This window comes from Mobula birostris, chromosome 8 (assembly GCF_030028105.1).
Source record: "Mobula birostris isolate sMobBir1 chromosome 8, sMobBir1.hap1, whole genome shotgun sequence".
In the NCBI taxonomy this organism is placed as follows: domain Eukaryota; kingdom Metazoa; phylum Chordata; class Chondrichthyes; order Myliobatiformes; family Myliobatidae; genus Mobula; species Mobula birostris.
Window position 1 is genome coordinate 127454947 of NC_092377.1, and position 26831 is coordinate 127481777.

A 26831-nucleotide genomic window follows, 5' to 3' on the forward strand; every position below is an offset into this window, starting at 1 on the left:
CCTCCTCATCCCCACCCCCAGCTTTCCCACGTCATCCCCTCCCCCAGCATTCCCTCCTCACCCCCACGCCCAGTGATTCCACCTCACCCCCTCCCCCAGCATTCCCTCCTCACCCCCACTCCCAGTGATCCCACCTCACCCCTCAACCAGCATTCCACCTCAGCCCCACCACCAGCATTCCCTCCTCACCCCAACCCCCAGCGATCCCACCTCACCCCCACCCCGAGGATTCCCTCCTCATTCCCAGCCCCAGCATTCCCACCTCACCCCCACCCCCAACATTCCCTCCTCACCCCCACCCCTTATGTTCCCCCCTCACTCCCTCCCCCAGGGTTCCCACCTCACCCCCACCCTGAGCATTCCCACCTCACCCCCACCACCAGCATTCCCTTCTCACCCCTCCCCCAGCATTCCCACCTCACCCCCACCCCCAGCATTCCCTCCTCACCCCCACACCCTGCAATCCCTCCTCACCCCCACCCCTCACATTCCTCCTCACCCTCTCCCCCAGCATTCCCACCTCACCCCATACCCCAGCTGTCCCACCTCACCCCCACCCCTAACATTCCCTCCTCACCCCCACCCCTTATGTTCCCCCCACTCCCTCCCCCAGCGTTCCCACCTCACCCCCACCCTGAGCATTCCTTCCTCACCCTCACCCCTCACGTGCCCTCCTCACCCCCTCCCCCAGCATTCCGACCTCACCCCCAACCCCAGCATTCCCTCCTCACCCCCACCCCCAACGTTCTCTCCTCACCCCCACCCCTCATGTTCCCTCCTCAACCACTCCCCCAGCATTCCCCTCTCAACCACTCCCCCAGTGTTACCTCCTCACGCCCTCCCCCAGCATTCCCACCTCATTCCCTCCCGAAGCATTGCCTCCTCACCCCCACCCCCAGAATTTCCACGTCAGCCCTCCCCAGCATTCCCACCTCTCCCCCACCCCCACCATTCGCACATCACCCCCAACCCCAGCATTCCCTCCTCATTCCCAGCCCCAGCAGTCCCACCTCACCACCCCCCAGCATTCCCTCCTCACCTCCACCCCGAACATTCCCTCCTCACCCCCACCCCTCACGTTCCCTCCTCAACCCCTCCCCCAGCATTCCCGCCTCACCCCCACCCCCAGCATTTCCACATCACCCCCAAACCCAGAATTCCCTCCTCACCTCCTCCCCCAGTGTTCCCTCCTCACCCTTCCCCCAGCATTCCCACCTCACCCACACCCCCAGCATTTCCTCCTCACCCCCACCCCCAGCAATCCCTCCTCACCCTTCCCCCAGCATTCCCACCTCATCTCCACCCACAGTGTTCCCTCCTCACCCCCTCCTCCAGCATTCTCTCCACACCCCCACCCCCAGCATTCCCTCCTCACCCCCAACCCTAGCATTCCCTCCTCACCCCCACCCCCAACGTTCTCTCCTCACCCCCACCCCTCATGTTCCCTCCTCAACCACTCCCCCAGCATTCCCTCCTCACCCCCTCCCCCAGTGTTCCCTCCCCACCCCTTCCACCAGCATTCCCTCCTCAACCCCTCCCCCAGCGTTCCCTCCTCACACCCTCCCCCAGCATTCCCACCTCATTCCCTCCCGAAGCATTCCCTCCTCACCCCCACCCCCAGAATTCCCACGTCACCCCCTCCCCAGCATTCCCACCTCACTCCCACCCACACCATTCCCACATCACCCCCAACCCCAGCATTCCCACATCACCCCCAACCCCAGAATTCCCTCCTCACCCCCTCCCCCAGCATTCCCTCCTCACTCTTCCCCCAGCATTCCCTCCTCACCTCTCCCCCAGCATTCCATCCTCACCCCCTTCCCCAGCATTCCCAATCCCCCAACGTTTCCACCTCACTCCCTCCACCAGCGTTCCCACATCACCCCCACCCCCAACATTCCCTCCTCACCCCCTCCTCCAGCATTCCCTCCTCACCCCCTCCCCCAGCATTCCCTCCTCATTCCCACCCGAAGCATTCCCTCCTCATCCCCACCCCCAGCTTTCCCACGTCATCCCCTCCCCCAGCATTCCCTCCTCACCCCCACGCCCAGTGATTCCACCTCACCCCCTCCCCCAGCATTCCCTCCTCACCCCCACCCCCAGTGATCCCACCTCACCCCTCAACCAGCATTCCACCTCAGCCCCACCACCAGCATTCCCTCCTCACCCCAACCCCCAGCGATCCCACCTCACCCCCACCCCCAGGATTCCCTCCTCATTCCCAGCCCCAGCATTCCCACCTCACCCCCACCCCCAACATTCCCTCCACACCCCCACCCCTCATGTTCCCTCCTCAACCCCTCCCTCAGTATTCTCACCTCACCCCCACCCCGTGTTCCCACCTCACCCCCACCCGCAGCATTCCCTCCTCACCCCCTCCCCCAGCGTTCCCGCCTCACCCCCACCCCCAGCATTCCCTCCTCACCCCTACCTCCAGCATTCCCTCCTCACCCCCTCCCCCAGCGTTCACTCCTCACCTCCTGCCCCAGTATTCCCTCCTCACCTCCTCGCCCAGCATTCCCTCCTGACCTCCTGCCCCAGTGATCCCTCCTCACCTCTTCACCTCCTCCCCCAGCGTTCCCTCCTCACACCCTCGCACATGCGCCCCTCAAACCCTTCCCACAACGTTCCCATCACCCCCCCCCACAGCGTTCCCTCCTATTCTTCCTGCTGCACCTCACCCTTTCCAACCCACTACATCACTCCCTCCTCACCATTCCTCCCACAGAGCTACATCCTCACCCCCTCCCGTAGAGCTCCCTCATCAACCCCTCCCACCGTACCGACCCCCACTGCCACCATTACTAACCCCAGGTCACCTGTGTTCACCCACAGCCATTGAGTTGAGTGTCAATTCGACACAGAGTGCGGGGCCGCTGATAGCCGAGGAGGAGCTAGAAAATGGTAACAGTATCAACACCATCTCAGTACACCTACACCCTCCTCAGACCCCTACACCCTCCCCTGATCCCTACATCCTCCTCTGGCCCCTACACCCTCCCCTGACCCCTACACACTCCCCTGATCCCTACTCCATCCCCTGACCCCTACACCCTCCCCTGATCCCTACATCCTCCTCTGGCCCCTACACCCTCCCCTGACCCCTACACACTCCCCTGATCCCTACTCCATCCCCTGACCCCTACACCCTCCCCTGATCCCTACATCCTCCTCTGGCCCCTACACCCTCCCCTGACCCCTATACACTCCCCTGATCTCTACTCCATCTCCTGATCCCTACTCCATCCCCTGACCCCAACACCCTCCCCTGATCCCTATTCCCTCCCCTGACCCCAACACCTTCCTCTGATTCCGTACATCCTCCCCTGACCAAAACACCCTCCCCTGGCCCCTACACCCTCCCCTGGTCCCTACACCCTCCCCTGGCCTGTACACCCTCCCCTGATCACTACACCCTCCCCTAATCCCTACACCCTCCCCGATCCCTACGCCCTCCCCTGACCCCTATACCCTCCTCTGGCCTCTACACCCTCCCCTGACCCCTACACCCTTCCCTGACCACTACACCCTCCTCTGGCCTCTACACCCTCCCCTGACCCCTACACCTTCCACTGACCTCTACACCCTCCCCTGATCCCTACACCTCCCCAGACCCCTACACCCTCCCTTGATCCCTACACCCTCCACTGACCTCTACACCCTCCACTGACCTCTACACCTTCCCCGATCCCTACACCCTCCCCTGACCCCTACACCTCCCCTGACTCCTACGCCCTCCCCTGATCCCTACACCCTCCCCTGATTCCCTATACCCTCCACCTACCACTACACCCTCCCTTGATCCCTACACCCTTCCCTGATCCCTACACCCTACCCTGGCCCCTACACCCTCCCTGATCCCTACCACCTCCCCTGGCCCCTGCACCCTCCCCTGACCCCTACACCCTTCCCCGATCCCTACACCCTCCCCTGTCCCAGACACCCTCCATGATCCCTACCACCTCCCCTGGCCACTGCACCCTCCCCTGACCCCTACACCCTCCCCTGACCCCAACGCCCTCTCCTGTCCCCTACCCCTCCCATGCCCCCTACACCCTCCCCTGACCTCTACACCCTCCCCAATCCCTACAACATCCTCTGACCCCTACCTGTGTCCAGACTCCTACATTCCTCCCCAGACCCCCACACCCTCCCCTGACCCCTAAGCCCCCTCTCCTGACTGTTATACTCTACCCTGACCCCTACACCCTCCCCTGATTATTAAATCCCCACCTTTTCCTTCTCCTTCCACTCTGGCCTTCATTCCTGTTTGGTATTCCCAGGAACCGCCGCAGCTCCCACAGTTTCCTACACGGCACTCCCTGAGGTTCTCACCTCGACCGCAGACTGTGACCAGGAGTCGTCCTCTGACTGGGAAAGCGGTAGTGTCTGACGTCTACTGAGGGCGTGGGAAGGACAGCGGGGAGGGAGAGCAATGAGAGGGAGGAAGGGGCGAGGGGTGGGGTGTGAGGCGAGATGGAGGGGAAGAGAATGAGGAAAGGGATGAAGGGAGAGGAGAGAGGGAGGGGAGTAGAGGGATGAACAAAGGGAGAGGGACAGGAGAAGAGGGATGGAGGGAGAGGGGAGAGGGAGGGTTTGAGAGGGACAGAGGGTTGCAGGGAGGGAGGGAGACAGGGAGAGGGGAGAGGGAGGGGATGAGAGGAATGGAAGGAGGGATGAGGGAAGAGGGGAGAGGGATGGAGGGAGAAGGAAGAGCGAAGTACAGCTGAGGAAGTACATTCAGTGACCACTTCATTAGATACAGGAGGGAGTGGCCCCTCCCAGCTGCAGCCCATCAACCTCGAGGTTCGATATTTTGTGTGTTTAGAGATGTTCTTCTGTACACCGCTTGTAATGTGTGCTTATCTGAGTTACTGTCATCATCCTGTCAGCTTAAACCACCCTGGCCATTTTCCTCTGACCTCATTAATGAGCACGGCATCTTCACTACAGAACTGCCGCTCACTATATTTATGAACATAGAACATAGAATACTACAGCACAGTACAGGCCCTTTGGCCCACAATGTTGTGCCGACCCTCAAACCCTGCCTCCCATATAAACCCCCACCTTAGATTCCTCCATATACCTGTCTAATAGTCTCTTAAACTTCACTAGTGTATCTGCCTCCACCACTGACTCAGGCAGTGCATTCCACGCACCAACCACTCTCTGAGTAAATAACCTTCCTCTAATATCCCCCTTGAACTTCCCAGCCCTTACCTTAAAGCCATATCCTCTTGTATTGAGCAGTGGTGCCCTGGGGAAGAGGCGCTGGCTATCCACTCTATTTATTCCTCTTATTATCTTGTACACCTCTATCATGTCTCCTCTCATCCTCCTTCTCTCCAAAGAGTAAAGCCCTAGCTCCCTTAATCTCTGATCATAATGCATACTTTCTAAACCAGGCAGCATCCTGGTAAATCTCCTCTGTACCCTTTCCAATACTTCCACATCCTTCCTATAGTGAGGCGACCAGAACTGGACACAGTACTCCAAGTGTGGCCTAACTAGAGTTTTATAGAGCTGCAGCATTACATCGCGACTCTTAAACTCTATCCCTCGACTTATGAAAGCTAACACCCCATAAGCTTTCTTAACTACCCTATCCACCTGTGAGGCAACTTTCAGGGATCTTTGGACATGTACCCCGAGATCCCTCTGCTCCTCCACACTACCGAGTATCCTGCCATTTTATTTTTTGTTTTACGCAGTATTCGCTGTACACTCTAAAGACTTTTTGTGCATGAATATGCCATATCAGCAGTTTCAGACATTCTCAAACCGCCCCATCTGACAGTCAAAGTCACCTAGATCACATTTCTTCCCCGTTCTGATGTTTGGTCTGATCATCTTGACCATGTCGGCATGCTTCCATGTGCTGAGTTTCAGCCTCATGATCGGCTGGTTAGATATTTGCATTAATGAGCTGGTGTACAGGTGTATCTAATAAAGTGGCCAGTGAGTGTACTTTTACTGTATATAAGGGTGATTCTGATTTATATGTTGATGTGTGTGTGTGTGTGTGTATCTCTATGTGTGTGTCTGTGTGTGAGAGTGTTTGTGTGTGTCTGTGTGTGTGTGTTTGTGTGTGCGAGTGTTTGTGTGTGCCTGTATGTAAGTTTCTGTGTCAGTGTGTGAGTCTCTGTGTATACACACATGTGTGTGTTTGTGTTAGTGTGTGTAAGCGTGTGTCTCTGCATGTCTGTGTGTGTGTTTTTGCATGTGCTTGTGGGTGTTGGTGTGTGCCTCTGTGTATGGCACTCGATGTGTGTCAGTGTGTGTGTCCGTATGTGTTCATGCTTGTGTGTCTCTGTGTGGGTGTGTTGGTGTGTGCATGTCAGTATGTGTATGTCAGTGTGTGTGTATGTCTATATGAGAGTGTGTGAGTGTGTGTGTGTTTCTGTGTGTCTGTGAGACAGAGTGTTTGTGTGTGAGTGTCTATGTCTGTCTGTCTATGAGTGTGTGTGTGTGTGTATGTGTGTGTGTGTGTCTGTGTGTGTGTCTGTGTGTGTGTGTGTCTCAGTATACATGTGTATGTTTGTTTGTTTGTCAGTGTTTGGTAATGTGTGTTTGGGTATATATGTTTGTGTGTGTCTGTGAATGTGTGTGTGTGTCACTATGTGTTTGTGTGTGTGTGTGAGTGAGTGTGTCTGTGTGTGTGTAAGTCTGTGTCACTATGTGTGAGTGTGTGTCTGTCTGTCTGCCTGTGCGTGTGTGAGTGTGTCGGTGTCTGTGTCAGTATGAATGTGTGCCTCTGTGTGTGTGGCAGTGTGTGTATCTGTGTGTGTGTGTTTGTGTGAGTGTGTGCATCTGAGTATATCTATGTGTGACAGTGTTTGTGTGTGTCTGTGTGTAAATGTGTGTGTGTATCAGTATGTGACAGTGTGTGAGTGTGATGTGTGTCTGTGTTTGTGTCTGTGTGCATATGCCTAAGACTGTCTCTGTGTGTGAGTGTGAGTCTGTGTATGTGTCAGTGTGTATGTTAGTCTGTGTGTCACTTGGCGTAAGTGTGTATGCATGTGTCAGTGTATGGTAATGTGTGTGTCTGTCTGTGTGTCTATATGATTGTGTCAGTGGATGTAAGTGGGTGTATCTGTGTATTGTGTGAGTATGTTTCTGTGTGTCAGTGTATAGTAATGTGTGTATATGTGTGTGTCTGAGTATGTGTGTAAATGTGTACTGTGTGTGTGTCAGTGTCTGCATTTGTGTCTGTATGTGATTGTGTGTTTATGTGTGTGTCTGTGAAGTATATGTATCTGTGTGAGTCTGCGCATGTGTCAGGGTGTCCGTGTGTGTCTCTGTGTGCGATGTTCAGTGTGTGTTAGTGTTTGTGTCTGTGCTTGTGTGTGTATGGGTGTGTTTGTGTGTGCCTGCGTGCGTGAATGTCAGTATATATGAGTGTCAAAATGTGTGTGCGTCTATATGAGAGAGTATGTGAGTGTGTGTGTGTGTTTGTGTCTGTGTGTATGAGTGTCTGTCTATGTGTGTCAGTGTGTGTGAGTATGTCTGTCAGTCTATATATATGTGTGTATGCCTGTGTGGATGTGCGTGCCTACGTGTGTGTGTGTGTGTGTGTGTGTGTGTGTGTGTGTGTGTGTGTGTGTGTGTGTGTACGTCTGGTTGTATCAGTGTGTGTGTTTCTGTCTGGCTGTGTGTGTCAGTGTGTTTGTGTGTGTATTTGTGTAAGTGTCTGTGTCTATCTACATATGTGTCAGTGTGTGTATGTTCATGTGTTTGTGTGAGTGTGTACTAGGAAAAGGACAGGACAAGAGTTAGGGATGTGACTGGATGCAGACTAGGAGCTGAGACAAGAACACAGACGTGGGCTAGGACATTGGCTAGGCAAGCGGGACCAGGACTAGGAACTGGGAACTGGCAGCCTGGGCTTGGACTCTGAGCCAGAGACTGGACAAGGACCCAGAACCTGTGTCTTGACTCGGGCTCGGACCCCGGAACTAGACAAAGACATGACATGGCTACAGGACTGGACAAGTGACTCCAGAACAGGACATGGAACTCCTGCACAGGACGAGGCACATGGACAGGACGAGAACACAAAGCCTTGACTGGGACAGGACGAGGGAACCCCAGCACAGGACAAGGGAACCCCAGCACTAGCTGGGCAAAGTACTCCTGGGCTGGGTGAGGCACATGGACAGGACGAGAACACGAAGCCTTGACTTGGACTAGACGAGGTACTTGGACGTGGCTTGGACTAGACAAGGTACTTGAACAGGACAAGACCCCGAAGCCTTGACTTGGTCTTTGGAGGCAGGAATGCAGAACACAGTGCCTTGGTCTTGGGAGACAGGAACACAGAACCTTGGTCGAGGGAGGACAGGAACGAAGAGACATGGAACACAGAGACAGGACCCCTCCTTGGGAACAGAACTAGGAGCCGGGACTCATACACAGAATGCTGAACACGACGAGACGGTTCCCAACACTAGGTAGTTGCAAACGACTGGATCTACCTAGTGAGGGCGTGGACGCAGAGATAGTTCAAAACAACAATAGACAGTTCTTTATCTTGCTCCAGCAGTTGAATTTGACAGCAGTGCAGGTGAAGGTTGCAGGCAAGGATTACAGGTGAGACAAGGCTCCAGACACAGGTTGCAGGGCAAGGCTTCAGGAGGAAGGGGCAGAGAAGGGATTCAGACACGGAGTTTGGACAGGAACAATCCAGCAACTGAAGCTGAACCAAGGAGCTATTTATGTGGCCAGCCCAAAATGTAAATCAACTGCCTCACTTAGAGCACCCAACAGAAAAAGGGAAAACCAGAAAACCTGGAATAAGGAACGATGGACTGGACCGTGAACCAGAATCCAGACTTCACGGACCGGACCATGACAGAGTGAGTGTGTGTGTCTGTCTATGTATGTCTCTGCCTGGATCTGTGTGTGTATGTGTGTCAGTGTATGTGTGGTTGTATGTAAGTATGCCTGTGTTTGTGTCTGTGTGTGAGTGTCTGTGTCAGTCTGTCTATGGACCTATGTATTATGTGTGATAGTGTGTGTTTCAGTCTGTATCTGTGTGTGTGTGTGTTAGCATGTGACCGTATGCATATCACTGTGTGTGTGTGAGTGTGTGTGACTGTATCCGTGTCATTGTGTGAGTGTGTGTGTGTGTGTGTGTGTGTGTGTGTGTGTGTCTGTGAGTGAGTTTCCATATCAGCATGTGAGTGTGTGTGTCTCTGTGTGTGTGGTATCTGTGCAATATATGTGTGTGTGTGTCCTTGTGTGGTTTGTGTCAGCATGTGGTCCTGTGTGTGTGTGTGTGTGTGTGTGTTTATTGGTGTGTGTCTCTGTATGCATTTCTCTGTGTGTCAGTATGTGTGTATGTCCATATGAGAGAGTGTGTGACTGTATGTGTGAGAATATTTGTGTGTGATTGTCTGTGCCTGTCTGTCTATTTGTGCATGATGTGTGTGTGTGTGTGTGTGACTGTGTGTGTTTGTGCAAGTGTGTGTGCCTGTCTATGTCTGTGTGTTAGTCAGTGTGTGTATGCTTGTGTGTGTATTTGTATGTGTCATTTTGTGTGTGCCTGTGTCTCTGTGTGTGCGCGTGTCAGTATGTCATATTTTTCGGATGAAAGACGATCGTCTGCCGAAACAAATCTTCTACTCCCAGCTTAAAGAAGGCAAACGTAAAAGAGGCGGACAACAGAAGAGATTCAAAGACGTCTTAAAAGCCAACATGAAGAAATGTAACATTGATATCAACAATTGGGAAGCCAATGCCAAGGACAGGAACTGTAGCAAGCCATCATCCGAGAAGGAACAGCAACTTTCAAAGCCAACAGATGCGCAGAATTAGAAGAAAAGAGAAGAAAATGGGAAGAGAGGCAGCAACAACCAAAGCCCGATCTGCCATCTGGAACTACCTGCCCTGAATGTGGAAGAACTTTCAAAGCCAAGATTGGACTCATAAACTACTTGAGAGCCCATAAGTAGATCAACAGAATGAAGACCATCATCCTTGACCTCGAGGGATAGCCACAATGACAATCAGTATGTGACAGTGTGTGAGTGTGATGTGTGTGTGTGTATGTGTGTGTGTGTGAGTATGCCTAAGTCTGGCTATGTGTGTGACTCTGCGTGTGTCTCAGTGTGTCTGTTAGTCTGTGTGTCACTCTGTGTAAGTGTGTCAGTGTATGGTAATGTGTGTGACTCTGTGTGTGTGTCAGTTAATGTGTGTGTGTGTGTGTGTGTGTGTTTGTGTAACTGTGTGTTTGTATCAGTGCATGTGTCTGTGTTTATGATGGTTGAGTATGTTTGATTCCGTCTATACGTGTGACTCTGTGTGTGTGTTTATCTGTATGTCACTCTGTGTAAGTGTATATGTTCATGTCAGTGTATAGTGATGTGTGTCTGTGTATGTGTGTAAGTGTCTGTCAGTTTCTGTGCTTATGTTTGTGTCTGCGTGTGATAGTGTGTGTGTCTGTGAAGTGTGTGTATCTGTGTGTCTGTATGTGCACATGTGTGTGTGTGTTTGTGTCGATGTGTTTCATCATGTGTGTCTCTGTATGTCTATGTGTGTGTGTCAGTGATTGTGTGTGTTGGTGTGTGTCATTGTGTGCAACATTCATTGTGTTTGTGTTGTGTGCTAGTGTGTGTCACTGTACATCAGTGTGCATGTGTGTCTGTGTTTGTATGTGTATGAGACCGTGTGTCTGTATGTGTGTGTATTTGTGTATCAGAGTGTTTGTGTCTGTATGTGGTAGTGTGTGTGTGTGTGTGTGTGTCAGTGTGTGCATATATCTGTGTTTGTGTATCTATGAGTGTATATGTGTCTGTGTGTGTGTCAGTGTGTGTATAACGGTGTTTGTGTGGGTCAGTGTGTGTATGTCTGTGTGTGAGTACATGTGTCTGTGTTTGTGTTTGTGTGAGTATGTATGAGTCCGGCTATATGTGTGACTCTGTTTGTATGTGGGTATGCCAGTGTGTTTGTGTGTCTGTGTCTTTGTGTGAGTGTGTGTATATCTGTGTGTGTGTGTGAGTGCATGCTAATGTGTGTATGTCTATCTGTGTATGTGTAACTGTGCATGTGCATGTTTCAGAATGTAACAGTGTGTGAGAGGTTCTGTGTGTGTCAGTGTGTGAAGGAGTGTTTCTGTGTGTGAGTTTGTGTGTCTGTGTTTGTGTGACTGTGTTAGTGTGTGTTTGTCTGTGTGTCACTCTATGTAAGTGTGTGTGCCTGTGTCAATGTATGGTAATGTGTGTGTTTGTGTGTGTACATGTGTGTCTGTGTATGTGTGTAAAAGTGTGTGTCAGTGTGTGTGTGTTTGTGTTTTCTGCTAGTGTGTGCCACTGTGCATCAGTGTGCATGTGTGTGTGTGCTTGTGTGTGTGTCAGTGTGTGTGTCTGTGTATGAGAATGTTTGTGTGTGTCTGTGTCTGAGTATGTGTCTGTGTGAGTGTGTGTGTGTGTCAGTATGTCATTGTGTGTCAGTGTGTGTGTATCTGTGTTTGTGCGTGCTGTGTGTGTGTGTGTGCATGTGCAGTGTATGTGTGTGTGTGTCAGTATGTGCGTGTGTCTGTGTGTTTGTGTAAGTGTGTGTGGCTGCCTCTGTCGGTGTGTCTTTGTGTGCGTCAGGGAGTGTCAGTGTGTGTAATTCTATGTATGTGTGTGTCTTTGTGTGTCTGTGTTTGTATGTCAGTGATTATCAGTATATTGGCATGTTTATATGTGTCTGTGTGTCAGTCTATGTATGTCTGTGTACGACTCTGTGTGTGTGTGTGTGTGTGTGTGTGTCAGTGTATCTGTGTGTGTGTGTATCAGTGCGTGTGTTTGTGTCTGTGTGTGTGTATGACAGTGTGTGCTTTTGTCTGTGTTTGTGTGTGTGTTGGGGGGGGTCTCAATGTGTGACAGTGTGTTTGTCAGTGCATGTTTGACAGAGTAGCTGTGTTTGTGTGTCTGTCTCTCTGTCTGTGTGGTTGTGTGAGTCAATGTCTGTATATCTTTATGTGGGGCAGCCTGTGTATGTCTCTGTGTGTCTGTGTTTGTGCATGTATGCATGTCTCTGTCTGTCAGTATGTGTGTGATTTTGTGTGTGTGTGTGTGTGTGTGTGTGTGTTGTATGTGTCTGTCAGAATGTGTCTGTGTGTGGTTGTATCTGCGTCTGTCAGTGCGTGTCAGTGTGTGTGTGTGTGTGTGTGTGTGTGTGTGTGTGTGTGTATGTGTGTGTGTGTATCAGTGTGTGTTACTGTGGTTGGAAGTGGGTGGATCCAGTAATGGAAAGATTATACTAATCTGTCTCCTCTTCGATTCCTCTCTCAGACATGGAAGCTTCTGGATCAGCCATGGAAGGTGTGTATTGGTGCCTGTGTGAATGTAAGGTCACAAGACTACACAAGCTGGCCATTCGGCCCCTCTATCCTGTCACACCACAGCCTATCTGGCCCAGCCCTGTCCCAGTTTGCTCTCTCCCTCAATCCCACACATGCTGACCTAACAAACATTTACCACACTCCCTCTCCTGTGATCTGTCTACCAGCTTCCAGGGCAGAGAATTCCTGGTATTCCCACCTTCTGTCAGAAGTCCCCACCCTCTCCCCCACCTCAGTGTTCAATGCCTTCCTCCCTCACACGATCCTGTGTCTGCTCGATTAAGACTCTCCCTCTGGGGAAACATCTCCAAATATACACTATCCTGTCCCCTCAGGGTCTGAGATATCTCAGTAAGGTTGCCCCTGGATCCAAACGGACCAGACTTGGGGTGATGACACACCACCAGCCCCAGGAGTGAGCTCTATGGATATTTCCTGGACCATTCCCAATGCCAGTCCATTCTCACTCCAATACCTGGACTCAAACTGTGCCCAATACTGTGAGTGGGACCTCACCAATTCCAGGGGTAAGTCCTGTATATCTCTCCTGGTCCATTCCCACTCCAATATCTGGACCCAAGCTGTGCCCAATACTCTGGGTGGGACCCAGCCAATTACACACCTCCTGGTAAAACTGTGACAGTTCTCAGTGATCTGTCAGCTTCCTGCCTCCCTCTCCGATGGCATCCCAACTCAGTGCTTTGACTAACATGTTTCCTGCTTTTATTCCCACTGACTGTCTCTGGATGTGATTCCCCCTTCTTATCTCTGAGTTCCACCCATAGTCTCACTGGACAATCTCCAGTGGGAGAGGACGCGGGTAATGGAAATATGTACTGATACCTCTTGTGTTCTGTCTTCTCTCAGAGCTGGATTCCACTGAAACAACTGCACAAGGTATGTATTGGTGTCTGAGAGTCATCACCTAGTGTACTCTATCCGTCATAGTGTTAGTCCCTGAGCCTGGCCCTGGGAGTCTGTGATGGGACAGTGTGGAGGGAGCTTCACTCTGTGTCTGACTCCTGGGAGCGTGTGATGGATGGGGTTGCAGGGAGTTTCATTTTGTGTCTGACCCCGGGAATGTGTGATGGGATAGTGTGGAGGGAGCTTCACTATGTGTCTGATACCCAGGAGTGCATGATGGGAATGTGTAGAGGGAGCCAGAGGGAGCTTCACTTTGTATCTGACCCTGGGAATGTGTGATTGGATGGCGAGGAGGGTGCTTCAGTTTGTGTTTGCTCTCAAGGTTTCGTGATGGGATGGTATGGAGGGAGCTTCACTCTGTCTCTACTTGTCTTGAACACACATCGGTACAAGCCTCTCATTGGCTGTGAGGCCTTTTTATTTCTCTGCGTGGAAAGATTATCAGAGGGAGGCTCAAATTCAAAGTCAAAGTCAAAGCCGAGTTTATTGTCAGATACACAAGCCCATGTGAACACAGGCGCCATGAAAAACTTACAACAGCATCACAGACACAGAGCATCAGCTAAGCAGCCAACAGAAGGAAACATACATTAAGCATTAATTATACACAATACTTCCAGAAAGTACACAATTAGAATGAAATAAAGTCCACTGTAGTGCAAAGTGACCACAGTGTTGTTGTACTGAGGTAGTGATTAGGGTTGTGTCGGGTGGTTCAGGAACCGAATGGTTGAAGGGAAGTAGCTGTTCCTGAACCTGGTGATGTGTGAGTTCAGGAATACTGCTACATCAGACTTTACTTTCTCCCTAACAAATTTAAAGTTGGACTCAATCGTATTGCAATCACTGCTTCTTAAGGGTTCTTTTATCTTAAGCTCCCTAATTACCCCTGGTTCATTGTCTTGCATTTGGGTCCACTCCCAACGCCCCCCTTGTAACAGATGTGGGAGTTCAGGCTTCTATACCCCCTGCCCGATGGGAGCTGAGAGAAGATGGCGTGGCCCAGATTCTGGGGTTCTTGGTCGATGGACACTGCCTTGTTGAAGCGGCGCCTCCTGTTGATACGACCGGTGGTGGGGAGGGATGTGCCGAGATATATTGCGCTGAGTCCACTACTCTCTACAGATTTTTACGTCCCCGCGCATTTGAATTCTGGTACGCAACTTTGATTAAAGCCATCGGGATACTTTCAACAGAACATCTGTGGAAGTTTGTTAGAGTGTCTGGTGACAAGCCGAACCTCATTAACCTACCCAGAGAAAGTAAAGCCACTGGCCAGCCTTCCTTCCGATCGCATCTAGGTTACCGGCCCGGAATTTAAAGCTGCCGATTCTCTCCACTGCCAGTCACCGAGTGTAGACCGGAGCGCATTCGCTGTCCTTCACCTTCCTAACGGGAGTGATCAACTCTTTAGGTTCACTGATGTTGAGAGAGAGGTTGTTTCGGCATCGCGCTACCAATTCCGTTCCACTCACTCCACAGATACAGTAAGCACATGAATGAAAGCAGAATGCACAGTAGGTGTTACAGTGCAGTGTGGTCAGACAGCAAGGTGGAAGGGCCACACCAAGGTAGATTATGGGGTCACCAGTCCATCTTATTGTACTGAGGACTTCAATACGTTTCAGTTTACGTGTCGTCTGCATGTCGGGGGGTGGGGGGGTTGGAGTTAGAGTAGGGTGGGGGGGTTGGAGTAGTATCAAGTTATTGATATAATTTGACCCTGGCCAAATTATGTCAATGCACCATAGAAAGCTCCCATCACGGCTTGGTATTGATGGTGGGAGCGATGTGCCATTTTGCTGCAGAGTTCTGTGGCGATCTGTACCTGGGGTGCTGAGATCACGTCTGACGCGGAAGTGTTCACTGAATTTCAGATACGAATTGGAGACGGTATCTCACCATCGGGGGGATTATCCTGTTGATATTGGTCATTTTAATTGCAGGTGGGTGCGATACTCCGCGTAATTTGTTCAATGTTCCGAGAGCGTGACAAGTAGAAACAGCAGATTCGCAGAGTTCCAATCTCCATGTCCCTAGGTCAAACCCACACTCGGAGCACCGTGCACAGTTCCAGTCTCCGTATCCCTGGGTCAGACCCACACCGGGAGCACGGTGCACAGTTCCAGTCTCCGTATCCCTGGGTCAGACCCACACCGGGAGCACCGTGCACAGTTCCAATCTCCATATCTCTGGGTCAGACCTGTTATGTTCCTCCAGCAGTTTGAGAAGTGATACCAGGACAGATATACACAGAACAGTATCAGAGCAGTGACTAAACCCCAGAAATGAGAACTTCTGCAGACACTGGGAATCCAAAGCAACTGACACAAAAAGCTGGAGGAACTCAGCAGGTCAGGCAGCATCTATGGAGATGAACAGTCGATGCTTCGGGCCGAGACCCTTGTTCAGGACTGAGAAGGGAGGGGGAAGATGCCTGAATAAAATGGTGAGGGGAGGGGACAGAGGCGAGCTGGAAGGTGATGGGTGAAACCGAGTGGGTGGGAAAGGTCCAGGGCTGGAGAGAAAGGAATCTGATAGGAGAGAAGAGTGGGCCATAGGAAAAGGGGAGGAGGGATCCGGGATGGAGTAATCGGAGGGTGGAATGAGGTCAGAGAAGGGAATTTGGTTACCGTAAGGAGAAATGAATATTCATACCATCACGTTGGAAGGTACCCAGACGAAATATAAGGTGTTACTCTTCTCCCTGAGGGTGGCCTCATCTTGGCCCAAGAGGAGGCCATGCATCAACACGTCGGAATGGGATTGGGAATCGGAATTCAAATGTTTGGCCATTTTAAAACCCAGAGCAGATGGTTTGGGCAGGAGACCTCCCTTCTGCCGCAGAGAGTCAGAATAGAATTGCTCTGAGAGCGTTGCTTTGGAAAACTCGGAGGGAATCTGCCAATTCTTGCATCTCTTCTCTCCACAGCCGTCAGTCTGAGGCAGAGAGGCTCAACCTGTCAAACACCCTGGTAATGTGAATGTCTCTCTGCGGGGCTGCTAAGGAGAACTGTGGGAGGGGGATCCAGGGGGAGGGGGTCCGGAGGAAGCACTTTGGGAGGGGTGGTGAGAAGGGAGCGCTGTGGGAGGGGAAGCGAGGAGGGAAGGCTGTGGGAAGGGGTGGCGCGGAGGGAGCCCTGCCACGGGGTGGTGAGGAGGGAGCACTGCGTTGTGGGAAGGGCAGTGAGGAGGAAATGCGGTGGGAAGGGGATGAAGAGGGGGTGCTGTGGGAGGGGGTGAGGAGGGCGCGTTGTGAGAGGGATGACGCGGAGGGAGCCCTGTCACTGGGGTGGTGACGAGGGAACTGTGTGGGAAGGGGAATGAGGAGGGAGCATTGCGTTGTGGGAAGGGCGGTGAGGAGGGAGCGCCGCGCTGCAATAACACGTTCAAGGGCGCCCATTTCTTCCTCTCCAGCAGGAACTACGAGCTCACTGCTTCAAACCCACCGTAGGCCTCAGAATCCTCGTGATAGGAAGGGTCCGCGCAAAGATTTCCTGGAACTCGGCTGCATTGTTCCGTCTGGAGTTTGTGCAGAACATTCCGTGTATCCACAGCTCATACATCAGAGTTCCGACGGATAACTTTGTAAAAAAAAAATCCGGGATTTCCTACCCAATTGTGATTGTACTGGCGCGTATGGGGGGAGGGGCGGGTCCAATACACCCCTGGGCATCTAGTCTTGACCTGCGACCTTTAACCCTGCCCTGGGCTTCGTCAACAATAAACTGATCAGTTGCTGATTTCAAGAGAGTATTTTTGTATGTGTTCTTATCTCCTCCTTCCCACTCCGTCTTTACCCCTCTCTTATCTCTCTCTCCGTCGCCACTTCTCTGCATTTCTCTTTCATCTCTCTCTCCCTTTGTCTCCGTCTCGGTCCCTCCAAGTCTTCCCTTTCCACTCTCCTTTACTCTCTTCATCCTCTCTCTCTCTCTCCCCCCCCCTCTTACTCCATTACTCTCTTTCCGCTCTGTCTGCCCTTTTTTCATTCTCTCGTCTCATTTTACGCATATCTCCTTCACGCAGCACAGCGCTCCATACACCGTCCCACCCGCAACGCGGCGCTCCCTCCACATCACTTCTACGCCAGTGCGGTGCTCCATCCTTGATTGCCCTCCCGCAGCCAGGCGCTCCCTCACTACTGCTCCTCGCACAGCACCTTCTCACCGCTCCTCCCACAGCACGGCGCTCTTTTCTTGTTTCTCCTCCTAGAGTGCGGCGCTTCTTCTTCATCGCCGCACCCGCTCCCTCCTTGTCACTCTTGCTGCAGCGCGACGCTCCCTCCACGCCTTCCTCAACAGCGCTCCCGCATCACTGGCCCTACTGCAGGGAGGAGCTCCCTCCTCGCCGCCCTTACCGCAACGCGGTGCACCTTCCGTATCGTCACTTCCTCAGCATAGACTCTCCTGCAGCATGGCGCTCCTTTCTTGCCTTCCCTCCCGCAGCGCGCCGTTCCCTCCTCGCTCCCCTTTCCGCAGCCGGGTGTTCCCTGCTCGTCCCTCCTCACAGCCCCTACCGCAGCACGGCGCTCCTCCGCATCACCCCTCCAGCAGTGCGCACCTTCCTTCGTGTTACCCCTACCGAAGCGCGGCTCTCCTTGCTCGCCCATCCAGCAGCTTCCTCATCGACCAGGCACACCCTGCTCGACGCTCCTCCAACAGCGCTCAAGCCTCAGCGCCTATCAGCCTTCCTCGCCGTCCGACCTGCATCGAGGCGCTCCTTCCTCACGCCCTTCCTACAGCGCGGTCCTCTTTTCGCATCGCCCGTCCACTTCCTCAGCACACGCAGCGCTGCGGGAGAGTAATACCCTCGCTGCGGGGAGCGATACACGCTAGGAGGAAGGAGCGTTGCGTGGATGTTGAAGCGCCAATGTGCGGACCAATCTCGCCGCACCTACCGCAGCGCAGCACTTCTTCCTCGCCGCCACCACCACAGTCGGGCGCTCCCTCCTCTCTCGGCTCCTCACGCAGCGCTCCTTGTTAGCCCTCCTGCTGCGCGACACTTCATCCGCACCACGCCTCCCACAGCGCATTGTTGTCTCCTTGCCACCCCTCGTGCTGCGCGACGCTCCCTCCTCATCGCTTCCTCCTGCAACGCGCGGCGGTCCTTCCACATTGCCCTTCCCTCAGGGTCGATGTGAAGGAAACGCTGCGCTGTGGAAGGGGTGTCGTGGAAGGAGCGCTGCGCTGCGGTAGGTGCGGCGAGATTGGTCCGCACATTGGCGCTTCAACCGCCACGCAACGCTCCTTCCTCTCAGCGTGTATCGCTCCCCGCAGCGAGGTGTTTCCTTCACGTCCACCCCCCCGCAGCGCGGGCTTCCACTGCACCACATCCTGCAACATGGCGCTCCCTCTTCCGCAGCGTGGCGCTTCCTCTGCATTGCCCCTTCCGCAGCCACTCCTCCAACAGCGCTCCCGCCCTCCCGCATGGCGGTCCCTCCTCGCCACCCCTCCCGCGGCATGGCGCTCCCTGCATCGCCATCCACGTCGAGGTGCTTCCCTTTGCCGCCTTTAGCGCAGCGCGACGTTCTCTCCTCAATGTGGTGCTATATCCTCGCCACCCCTCCCGCAGCTCAGCGCTCCTTTCTTGCCTTCCCTCCCGCAGCGCGCCATTCCCTCCCCTCGCTCCCCTTTCCGCAGCCGTTACTTGTCACTCCTGCCACAGCGCTCCCTCCTCACAGCCCCTACCGCAGCACGGCGCTCCTCCGCATCACCCTTCCAGCAGTGCGCACCTTCCTTCGTGTGACCCCTACCTAGGCGCGGCGCTCCTTGCTCGCCCTTCCTCATCAACCCTCCCTCGCCGCTCCTCCAACAGCGCTCAAGCCTCAGCGCCTATTAGCCTTCCTCGCCGTCCCACCTACATCGAGGCGCTCCGTCCTCACACCCTTCCTACAGCGCGGTCCTCCTTTCGCATCGCCCCTCCACTTCCTCAGCACGCAGCATGGGCCTCCTTCCTCGCCGCCGCCACCACCGCAGTCGGGCGCTCCCTCCTCGCTGCCCCACGCCCACTCCCTTCTCATCGCTCCTCACGCAGCGCTCCCTCCTCGTTATCCCTCCTGCTGCGCGACACTTCATCCGCACCACGCCTCGCACAGCGCATTGCTGTCTCCCTTGCCAGCGCAGCGCTCCCTCCATATTGCCCCCTGACGCTCTCTCCTCATCGCCCTTACCTCCTGCAACGCGCCGCTTCCTCCGCATCGCCCCGACCGCTCCTTACCGTCCCACCCGCAGCGCGACGCTCCCTCCTCGTTGCGGTGCTCCCTCCGCATCACACCTCCCTCCCGCAGCCCAGCGGTTCCTCCGCATTGCCCCTCCCTCAGGGTCGACGTGAAAGAAACGCTGCGCTGCGGTAGGTGCGGCGAGATTGGCGCTTCATCCAGCACGCCACCCTCCTTCCTCGCCGACCCTCCCTCAGCGTATTCCTCTCCCGCAGCGCAGCGCTCCGATCGTATCGCAGCCCTTCCTCCCGAAGCGCGGCGCTTCCGCTGCATTGCCCCTCCCGCAGTGTGGCGCTCCCTCTTTACCGCCGTCCCGCAGCGCGGCACTCACTCCTTGCCCACCATTCTTGCAGGTTGGCGCTACCACCTCATTTCCTTCCCAATCTCCATCGCCCCTCCGGCAGTTCGACCCTCCCGAAGCCAGGCACACCCAACTCATCGCTCCTCCAACAGTGCTCCTGCCTCACTGCCCCTACCGCAGAGTTGAGCTCCCTCCTCACCGCCCCTCCCACAGATTGGCGCTTCTCTACATCGCCTTCCAGCTGCGCGGCGCTCCCTCCTCGCCATCTTTCCCGCTGAGCAGGTAACACACAAGTAGTCCAGGACACAGGTGATTTTATTCGGTGAAATGCGCACGGTGTCTGGATCGAAGTCTCCAGGACCCGATCCTACACGGCGGTGATTCCCGAATCCAGCAGCGTCATCTCGGAATCTTTCCTTGTTTCCTGAACTGGGTTCTGGCTCGGCTGGACAACATTGTACGTCCTGGAGGAGCGGGAGAGAGCGTTTGTCAGTGCGTGTTCTCTGAGTGAGGGCCGGCGTATTTCTCAGAAGCTGACACCGACCACTCAACTTGTACCTGCCTCTCAAAGGATCGAATGGACAGCAGGATCCCACAGTCCTACAACAACCATGTCTCTCCTCTACCTACAACTACCCCCGGCTTATCAGAGTCTTGGAGGTGTTTCGAATGGCTGGGGTTCGAATGCATCCACGATCTGAATGGTGCTGATGTGATCTGGTTTAGTTGTTATAGACCATTGATTTAAAAAAAACTATAATAAATCCCCCTCCCTCATCACCCCTGCTACAGTGCTCCCTCCTCGCCCCCTCTCACTGCGTTGCCTCCTCACCTACTCCCACAGCTTTCCCTCCTCATCCCCCTCGCACAGTGCTCCCTTCTCAACCTCACCCACAGCACTCTTCCCTCGCCCCCTCCCATAGCGTTCCCTCCTCACCCCCTCCCACAACATTCCTTCCTCACCCCCACCCACAGTGTTCTCCCCTCACCCCCTCTCATAGCCTTCCCTCCTCACCCCCTCCCACAACATTCCCTCCTCACCCCCACCCACAGTGCTCTCCCCTCACCCCCTCCCACAACATTCCCTCCTCACTCCCTCCCACAGCATTCTCCCCCACCCCCTCCCATAGCGTTCCCTCCTCACTCCCTCCCACAGCATTCTCCCCCACCCCCTCCCATAGCGTTCCCTCCTCACCCTTCCCACAACATTCCCTCGTCACCCCCTCCCACAGCGCTCTCCCCTCACTCCCTCCCACAACATTCTCCCCTCACCCCCTCCCATAGCGTTCCCTCCTCACCCCTCCCACAATGCTTCCTCCAGCAGCTTGTCGTTTCCTCCTTTCGCAAACCCACCCCCTCCTGCCCATTACAACACTCCCCCACCCACCCCCTGCCGCCCATTACAGCATTCCCCCACACACCCCCCTGCACCCCATTACAACACTCCTCCACCCACCCCCTGCCGCCCATTACAACACTTCCCCCTCCCCGGCAGTCCGTTCTGGCACTGTGGGTCGCGTCTGCAGAATCTCTGCGGGGAGGGGCCGGACTCTAGCCAGCAGGCCTACGTACCATAATAGAACCGCTCCGCTGCGAGATCGGCTGGAAGGTGAAGGGAGGTTGAATTAGCCCAGGGTGGATTAACACTATCCGTTACCGCAACATCCAGAGGATAATCTATCAAACTCCATAACCACCTCCTCCCTCACATCCCCCACCCCTACATCCTCTCAACCATTTGTTTAACCCCGCGATCATTCTCCTTTCCACACCAGGGAACATACAGTCACAGACTGACCCAGCATGGAAACCAGCCCCTCAGCTAGCAGCGCTCACACATACACACACACACACACACACACACACACACACTCACAGACACACTCACACAGACACTCAGTCACACACTCGCTCACACACACACTCACACACTCACAGACACACTCACTCACACAGATACACTCACTCACTCACTCACACAGACACACTCACCCACTCACACACAGACCCTCACACACTCACATACATACACCCACAGTCACATACACACACTCACACACACAGAGGCACACACATTCACACATACTCAGACACTCAATCACACATACACACACATACTCTCACACACACACTCACACACTGTCAGACGCACACACACACGCACACACACACACACACACACACGCACACACACACACACACACACACACACACACACACACACACACACGAAAAATGTACAGGATTCCACACTGTCTGGCAACATGCGAGAAAGTCAATCTAGTTTTAAATTCGATAGTGCAATTCACTGGCAATTCGATAATTCGATTTATTATTGTCAGGTGTACTGCCTACAAAGAAAAGATCAAAGTTAAAAGTTCAAAGTTCACAGATGTTACTGTGTTACTGTCATTCTCTTGCAGGCATTTAGGAGAAAAAGAAATACAGTAGAATTTGCGACTGTACATCACCAGGCAAGACTGACGAATGACCAGTGTACAAAAGAGAAATCAAAAATAAAACTGAGAACAGGAGTTGTAAAGAGTCTTTGAAAGTGAGTCTGTAGGTGTTCAGAGTAGTGGTCAGGAAAACCTGTCTTGCACACTAGTTCATTTCTCAGTGCATTGAGGTTGTTCCTGTGTAATAACTTGGTGTCTGTCCATGAGGTTTAGAAGGACAAGGCCTTACTTCAGACCTTCAGTGAAGAGGGCAAAGGAGATGTGGAGATGATTCCTGCAGTGGGAAAGTCTCGACTGAGGGGACGGAGGTTGCAATAGGTAGAGGCAGACAGAATGTATTCAAGACAGCTTCCCTGCTATTATCGGACTGCCTAGTACAATAAAGTAGATCGTTGGCCTCATTATGATATTGTGAGCACACACAAAATGCTGGAGGAACTACAAGTCGAGGGGTATCTATGGAAAGGAATAAAGACAGCTCTGAGGGGTCTTGGCCCGAAACATCAACTGTTCATTCCCCTCCATGGATGCTGCCTGTCCTGCTGAGCTGCCCCAGCATTTAGCGTGCGTTGTTCAAAACTTCCAGCATCTGCAGGGTCTCTGTTTACTGCTATGGCCTTGTACCTTGTTGTCTGCCCGCACTGCACTCTCTCTGTAGCTGTTACACTCTATTCTGCATTCCGTTATTCTTTTACCTTGTCCTACCGTGTGATAATCTGATCGGTATGAACAAGCTTTTCACTGTATCTCGGCACCAGGCACAATAATAAACCAATTCCAGTTCCAGGCTTCCGGGCTGGTGGGAGGGGGACCAATTCAAACCATGGTCAGTCAGGGTGGGGCAGGCAAGATGGGTTCAGCGGGTGATTGATTCAAAGCAAGAAGGTGAGTGGGAGGGGAATACAAAGGAAGATCCCATGTATTTCATGGGGAGGTGAGAGGAGGTGTTTAAGGGTAAGACACATTGGAAGAAGGAAGGATTGGGGAGGCAAGTAACGTAGGAAGGAGGAGCGAGAAACAGAGAAAGGGTCAAAACAATGCTCACCATCCTTGAAATTAGGAAACTGACGCAGGTTTTCCACCTCAGGGTCTGAGGCACTTCTGGAAGGTTCCGTCACCTGTGGGTCTGGATGAAAAAGGAAGAGGAGGAAGCATATTAATCTCCAGCACACACCCAGAGGTCCCATTCCCATCCCTGTCCCCACCCTGGCACTGACTCCCCTCTCCACCTCTGTGACACCCCTCCAGCCTCTTCACACCTCTCCATTTCTGCGACCCCCCTCCCTCTACACCCCTCTCCACCCCTCTCCACTTCTGTGACCCCCCTCCTTCTACACCCCTCTACACCCCTCTCCGTTTCTGCGACCCCCTCCCTCTACACCCCTCTCCACTTCTGTGACCCCCCTCCCTCTACACCCCTCTCCACCCCTCTCCACCCCTCTCCACTTCTGTGACCCCCTCCCTCTATATCTCCCTCCACTCTTCTCCATTTCTGTGACCCCCTCCCTCTATACCTCCCTCCACCCCTCTCCGTCCCTGTGACCCCTCCCTCCAGCCTCTACACCGTCTCCATCTCTGTGACCCCTCTGTAAAGCCTTGGCACCCCTCACCATTTCTGTGAACCCCACCTCTGGCCCCTATTCCCTTCCCTATCTCTAGGTCCTACACTTGGCCCATTCCTATGAGCTCTTCCGACACCCACAGCCCACCCCAACCCTGTGACCCCCTCCAGACCCTGCAGCCCCTCGAGCCCCTACACCTTTACCTGTGTCATTCCCTCCATCTCCATTGCTGTGACCTCTGGCTCCTACACCCCTCCCCAACCCTGTGACCTCCTCCGGTGCCTACAGCCTGTGACCACCACCAACCCCAATTCCCCACCCCATCTCTGCGACCTCCCTCTGACCTGTACACCCCACCCCGTCTCAGTAACCCAGTTACTGTGAGGAGAAGGAATCGTACCTGTTGTAGGTTCAGCTCCATTGGTGGGTGTGACTGATGTCCCATTGTCTGGCCATCCTGTGTGTGGAAAGTTACAGGTGATGTCTTCCGTGCATTCATGCCCGACATTGTGTGTTATCCTCAAAAACCCCCAGGTCATTACATCCCTCCCCTACCCTGTAAACTGCTCTGGCCCCACAGCCCTTCCCATCTGAATGACACCCTCTGGCCTCTACGCCCCTCCCTGTCTCCATGACCTCCATCTGGCCCCTACACCCCTCCTCATCTGTGACTCCCTCCAGCACCTTCACACCTCCCTGTCTCTGTGATCCCCCCCGGCTCCTACATTCCTCCCCATCTATGTGACTCCCTCCAGCACCCTCACCTCTTCCCATCTAAATGACCCCCTCTGGCCCCTACACCCCTCCACATCTCTGTGACTCCCTCCCTTCGCCCCTTCCCACTTGAATGACCCCCTCTGGTCCCTACACTCCCCCCGTCTCTGTGACCCCCTCTAGCACCTTCACCCCTCTCCATCTCTGTGATCCCCCCTCAGGCACCTTCACCCCTCCCCAACTCTGTGACTCTCTCTGGCCCCTACACCCCACCCCATCTCTGTGACCCCCTCCAGCTTCAATTCCCCACCCCATCTCCGCGACCCCCTCCGACCTGTACACACCCCACCCCGTCTCAGTAGCCTGTGAGTTGACGCATCTCTGATGAACCTGAGCCGCAATTTCACACAGGAAACAAAACATACCTGAAGTAGGTTCAGTTCCATTGGCGGGTGTGACCGACGTCCCATTGTCTGGCCATGCTGTGTGTGGAAAGTTACAAGAGAAAGGATGTCTTCAAAGCACCCAGTTCAACTCCGTGTGTTATCCCTATGATCCTCTCTGCCCGTCACTTTAACTTGGTCGATGGGATTTATTCCGCTTTAAATATACCTAATGACTTGGATTCACAGCTGTCTGTGGCCATGAATTTCACAGACTCACTCCCCTCTGGCTAAAGAATTTCCGACTTATCTCTGTTCGAAAGGGACATCCTTGTATTCTGAGGCTGTGCATTCTGGTGTTACATTCACCCATCAATGGAAACACCCTCTCCACGTTCATTCTGTCTAGGGCTTCCAATAATCAATAGGTTTCATAGTGATCCCCCCTCATTCTTCTGACCTCTAACGAGTACAGGTCCAGGGACATCAAATGCTCCTCATACATTAACGCTTCCATTCCTGGATCATTCTCATAAACTTCCTCTGGACCCTCTCCAAAACCAGCACATCCTCTCACAGTACTCCAACATATAAAGGCTCCGCTTCCCCATGAAGGAGAGAAGGTAGAGGTCAACGGGGGCCTATTCTAACTGGAGTACTGTGTTCCACAAGGATCTGTTTGAGATGTGTGGACGTGACCCGGATGGAAACTTTGCATGGGTGAGTTAGTAAGTTTGCTGATGAAATAAAGATTGGTGGTATTGGGGGGATAAGGTTGCCAAGGAATACGAAGGGATACAGATAAGTTGAAGATGTGGACAGATAAATTGGTGATGATGATTCTGCAGATGCTGGAAATCTTGGGCAGCAAACGCTGAATGCTGGAGGAACCCAGCAGGTCAGGTAGCGTCTATGGAGGGAAATGAAGAGTGGACATTTTGGGCTGAGACCTTCGTCGGCACTAGAAAGGAAGGGGGTGGAAAGCCAGAATGAGAAGGTGGGAGGTAGGGAAGGAGAACAAGGGGGCAGGGGACAAGTGAGATGAGACCAGGTAAGGGGATGGTGGGTGGGGGGTGGGGGTGAAAGGAACTAAGAAGCTGGGAGATGATAGATGGACGAGGTAAGAAGCTGAAGAAGGAGAGGTCAGTGCACCATGGAAGAAAGGGAAAGAGGAGGGGAACCAAAGGGAGGTGATCAGTAGTTCGGAGAGCGACGAGATGTTAACCAGAATGGGGAATGAAGAAAGGGTGGGGGAGAAATTGGCAGAACTTAGAGAAATCAAGGTTCACGTCATGATGGAGTTTATTCCAAGCGAGTGTGAGGTGTTGCACTTTGGGAGGTTGAGGGTAGACCTGATAGAGGTTTATCAGACTGTGAGAGGCAGAGATAGAGCAGACAGCTGGTATCATTCTACTAGGGTCAAAATGCCTACTCCTAGAGGCCACGCATTTATGGTGAGAGAGGTAAAAGTTCAAAGGAGATGAGTGGGACAGGTTTCACACAAAGAGTGGTGGGGGCTTGGATTGTGCTGCCCAGGGTGGTGGTGGTGGAAGCAGGTATGACAGAGGTGTTAGATAGAAACATGGACATGCAGAGAGTGGAGGGATATCAACATTGTGCAGGCTGTAGGGGTTGATTTAGTTGGCTGTTTAATTACTAGCTTCATTGGTTCAGCACAACTTTGTGGGCTGAAGAGCCTCTTGCAGTGCTGTATTTCTGAGTCTGACTACATCCCGTCCCTAGGTGGGTTTTTTTGGGGGGGAGTGGCATCACACACACAGATCCATCTGATAGCCCTGAGATACATTTTGACAACAGAAAGGAAACATACCTGTTGAATTGTCAGTTTCATTGGTGGGAGTGACCAACGTCCCATTTTCAGGCATCCCTGTGTGTGGAAAGTTACAAGTGAAAGGATAGCTTCAGTATACAGAGTCCTA

General features: G+C 53.4%; 2 protein-coding genes across 7 annotated transcripts in view; one reads left to right on the forward strand and one right to left on the reverse strand.

Annotated features, from left to right (window-relative positions):
• Positions 1-26831, forward strand: part of LOC140201677 (uncharacterized) — a 314354-nt gene that overhangs the window by 215724 nt on the left and 71799 nt on the right. The window lies entirely within an intron of this gene.
• Positions 20071-26831, reverse strand: part of LOC140201676 (uncharacterized) — a 101982-nt gene continuing 95221 nt past the window's right edge. For 4 of the 5 annotated variants that reach the window (XM_072266171.1, XM_072266170.1, XM_072266167.1 and 1 more), the window contains 6 exons: positions 26723-26779; positions 24934-24990; positions 24195-24251; positions 23278-23358; positions 21346-21375; positions 20071-20237 (listed from right to left, as the gene is read on the reverse strand). In XM_072266171.1, the coding sequence (XP_072122272.1) occupies positions 20173-20237; positions 21346-21375; positions 23278-23358; positions 24195-24251; positions 24934-24990; positions 26723-26779 (347 nt within the window). In that variant the 3' untranslated portion in view covers positions 20071-20172. The remainder of the gene's footprint in view (positions 20238-21345; positions 21376-23277; positions 23359-24194; positions 24252-24933; positions 24991-26722; positions 26780-26831) is intronic. The other variant, XM_072266169.1, reaches the window with a different exon arrangement.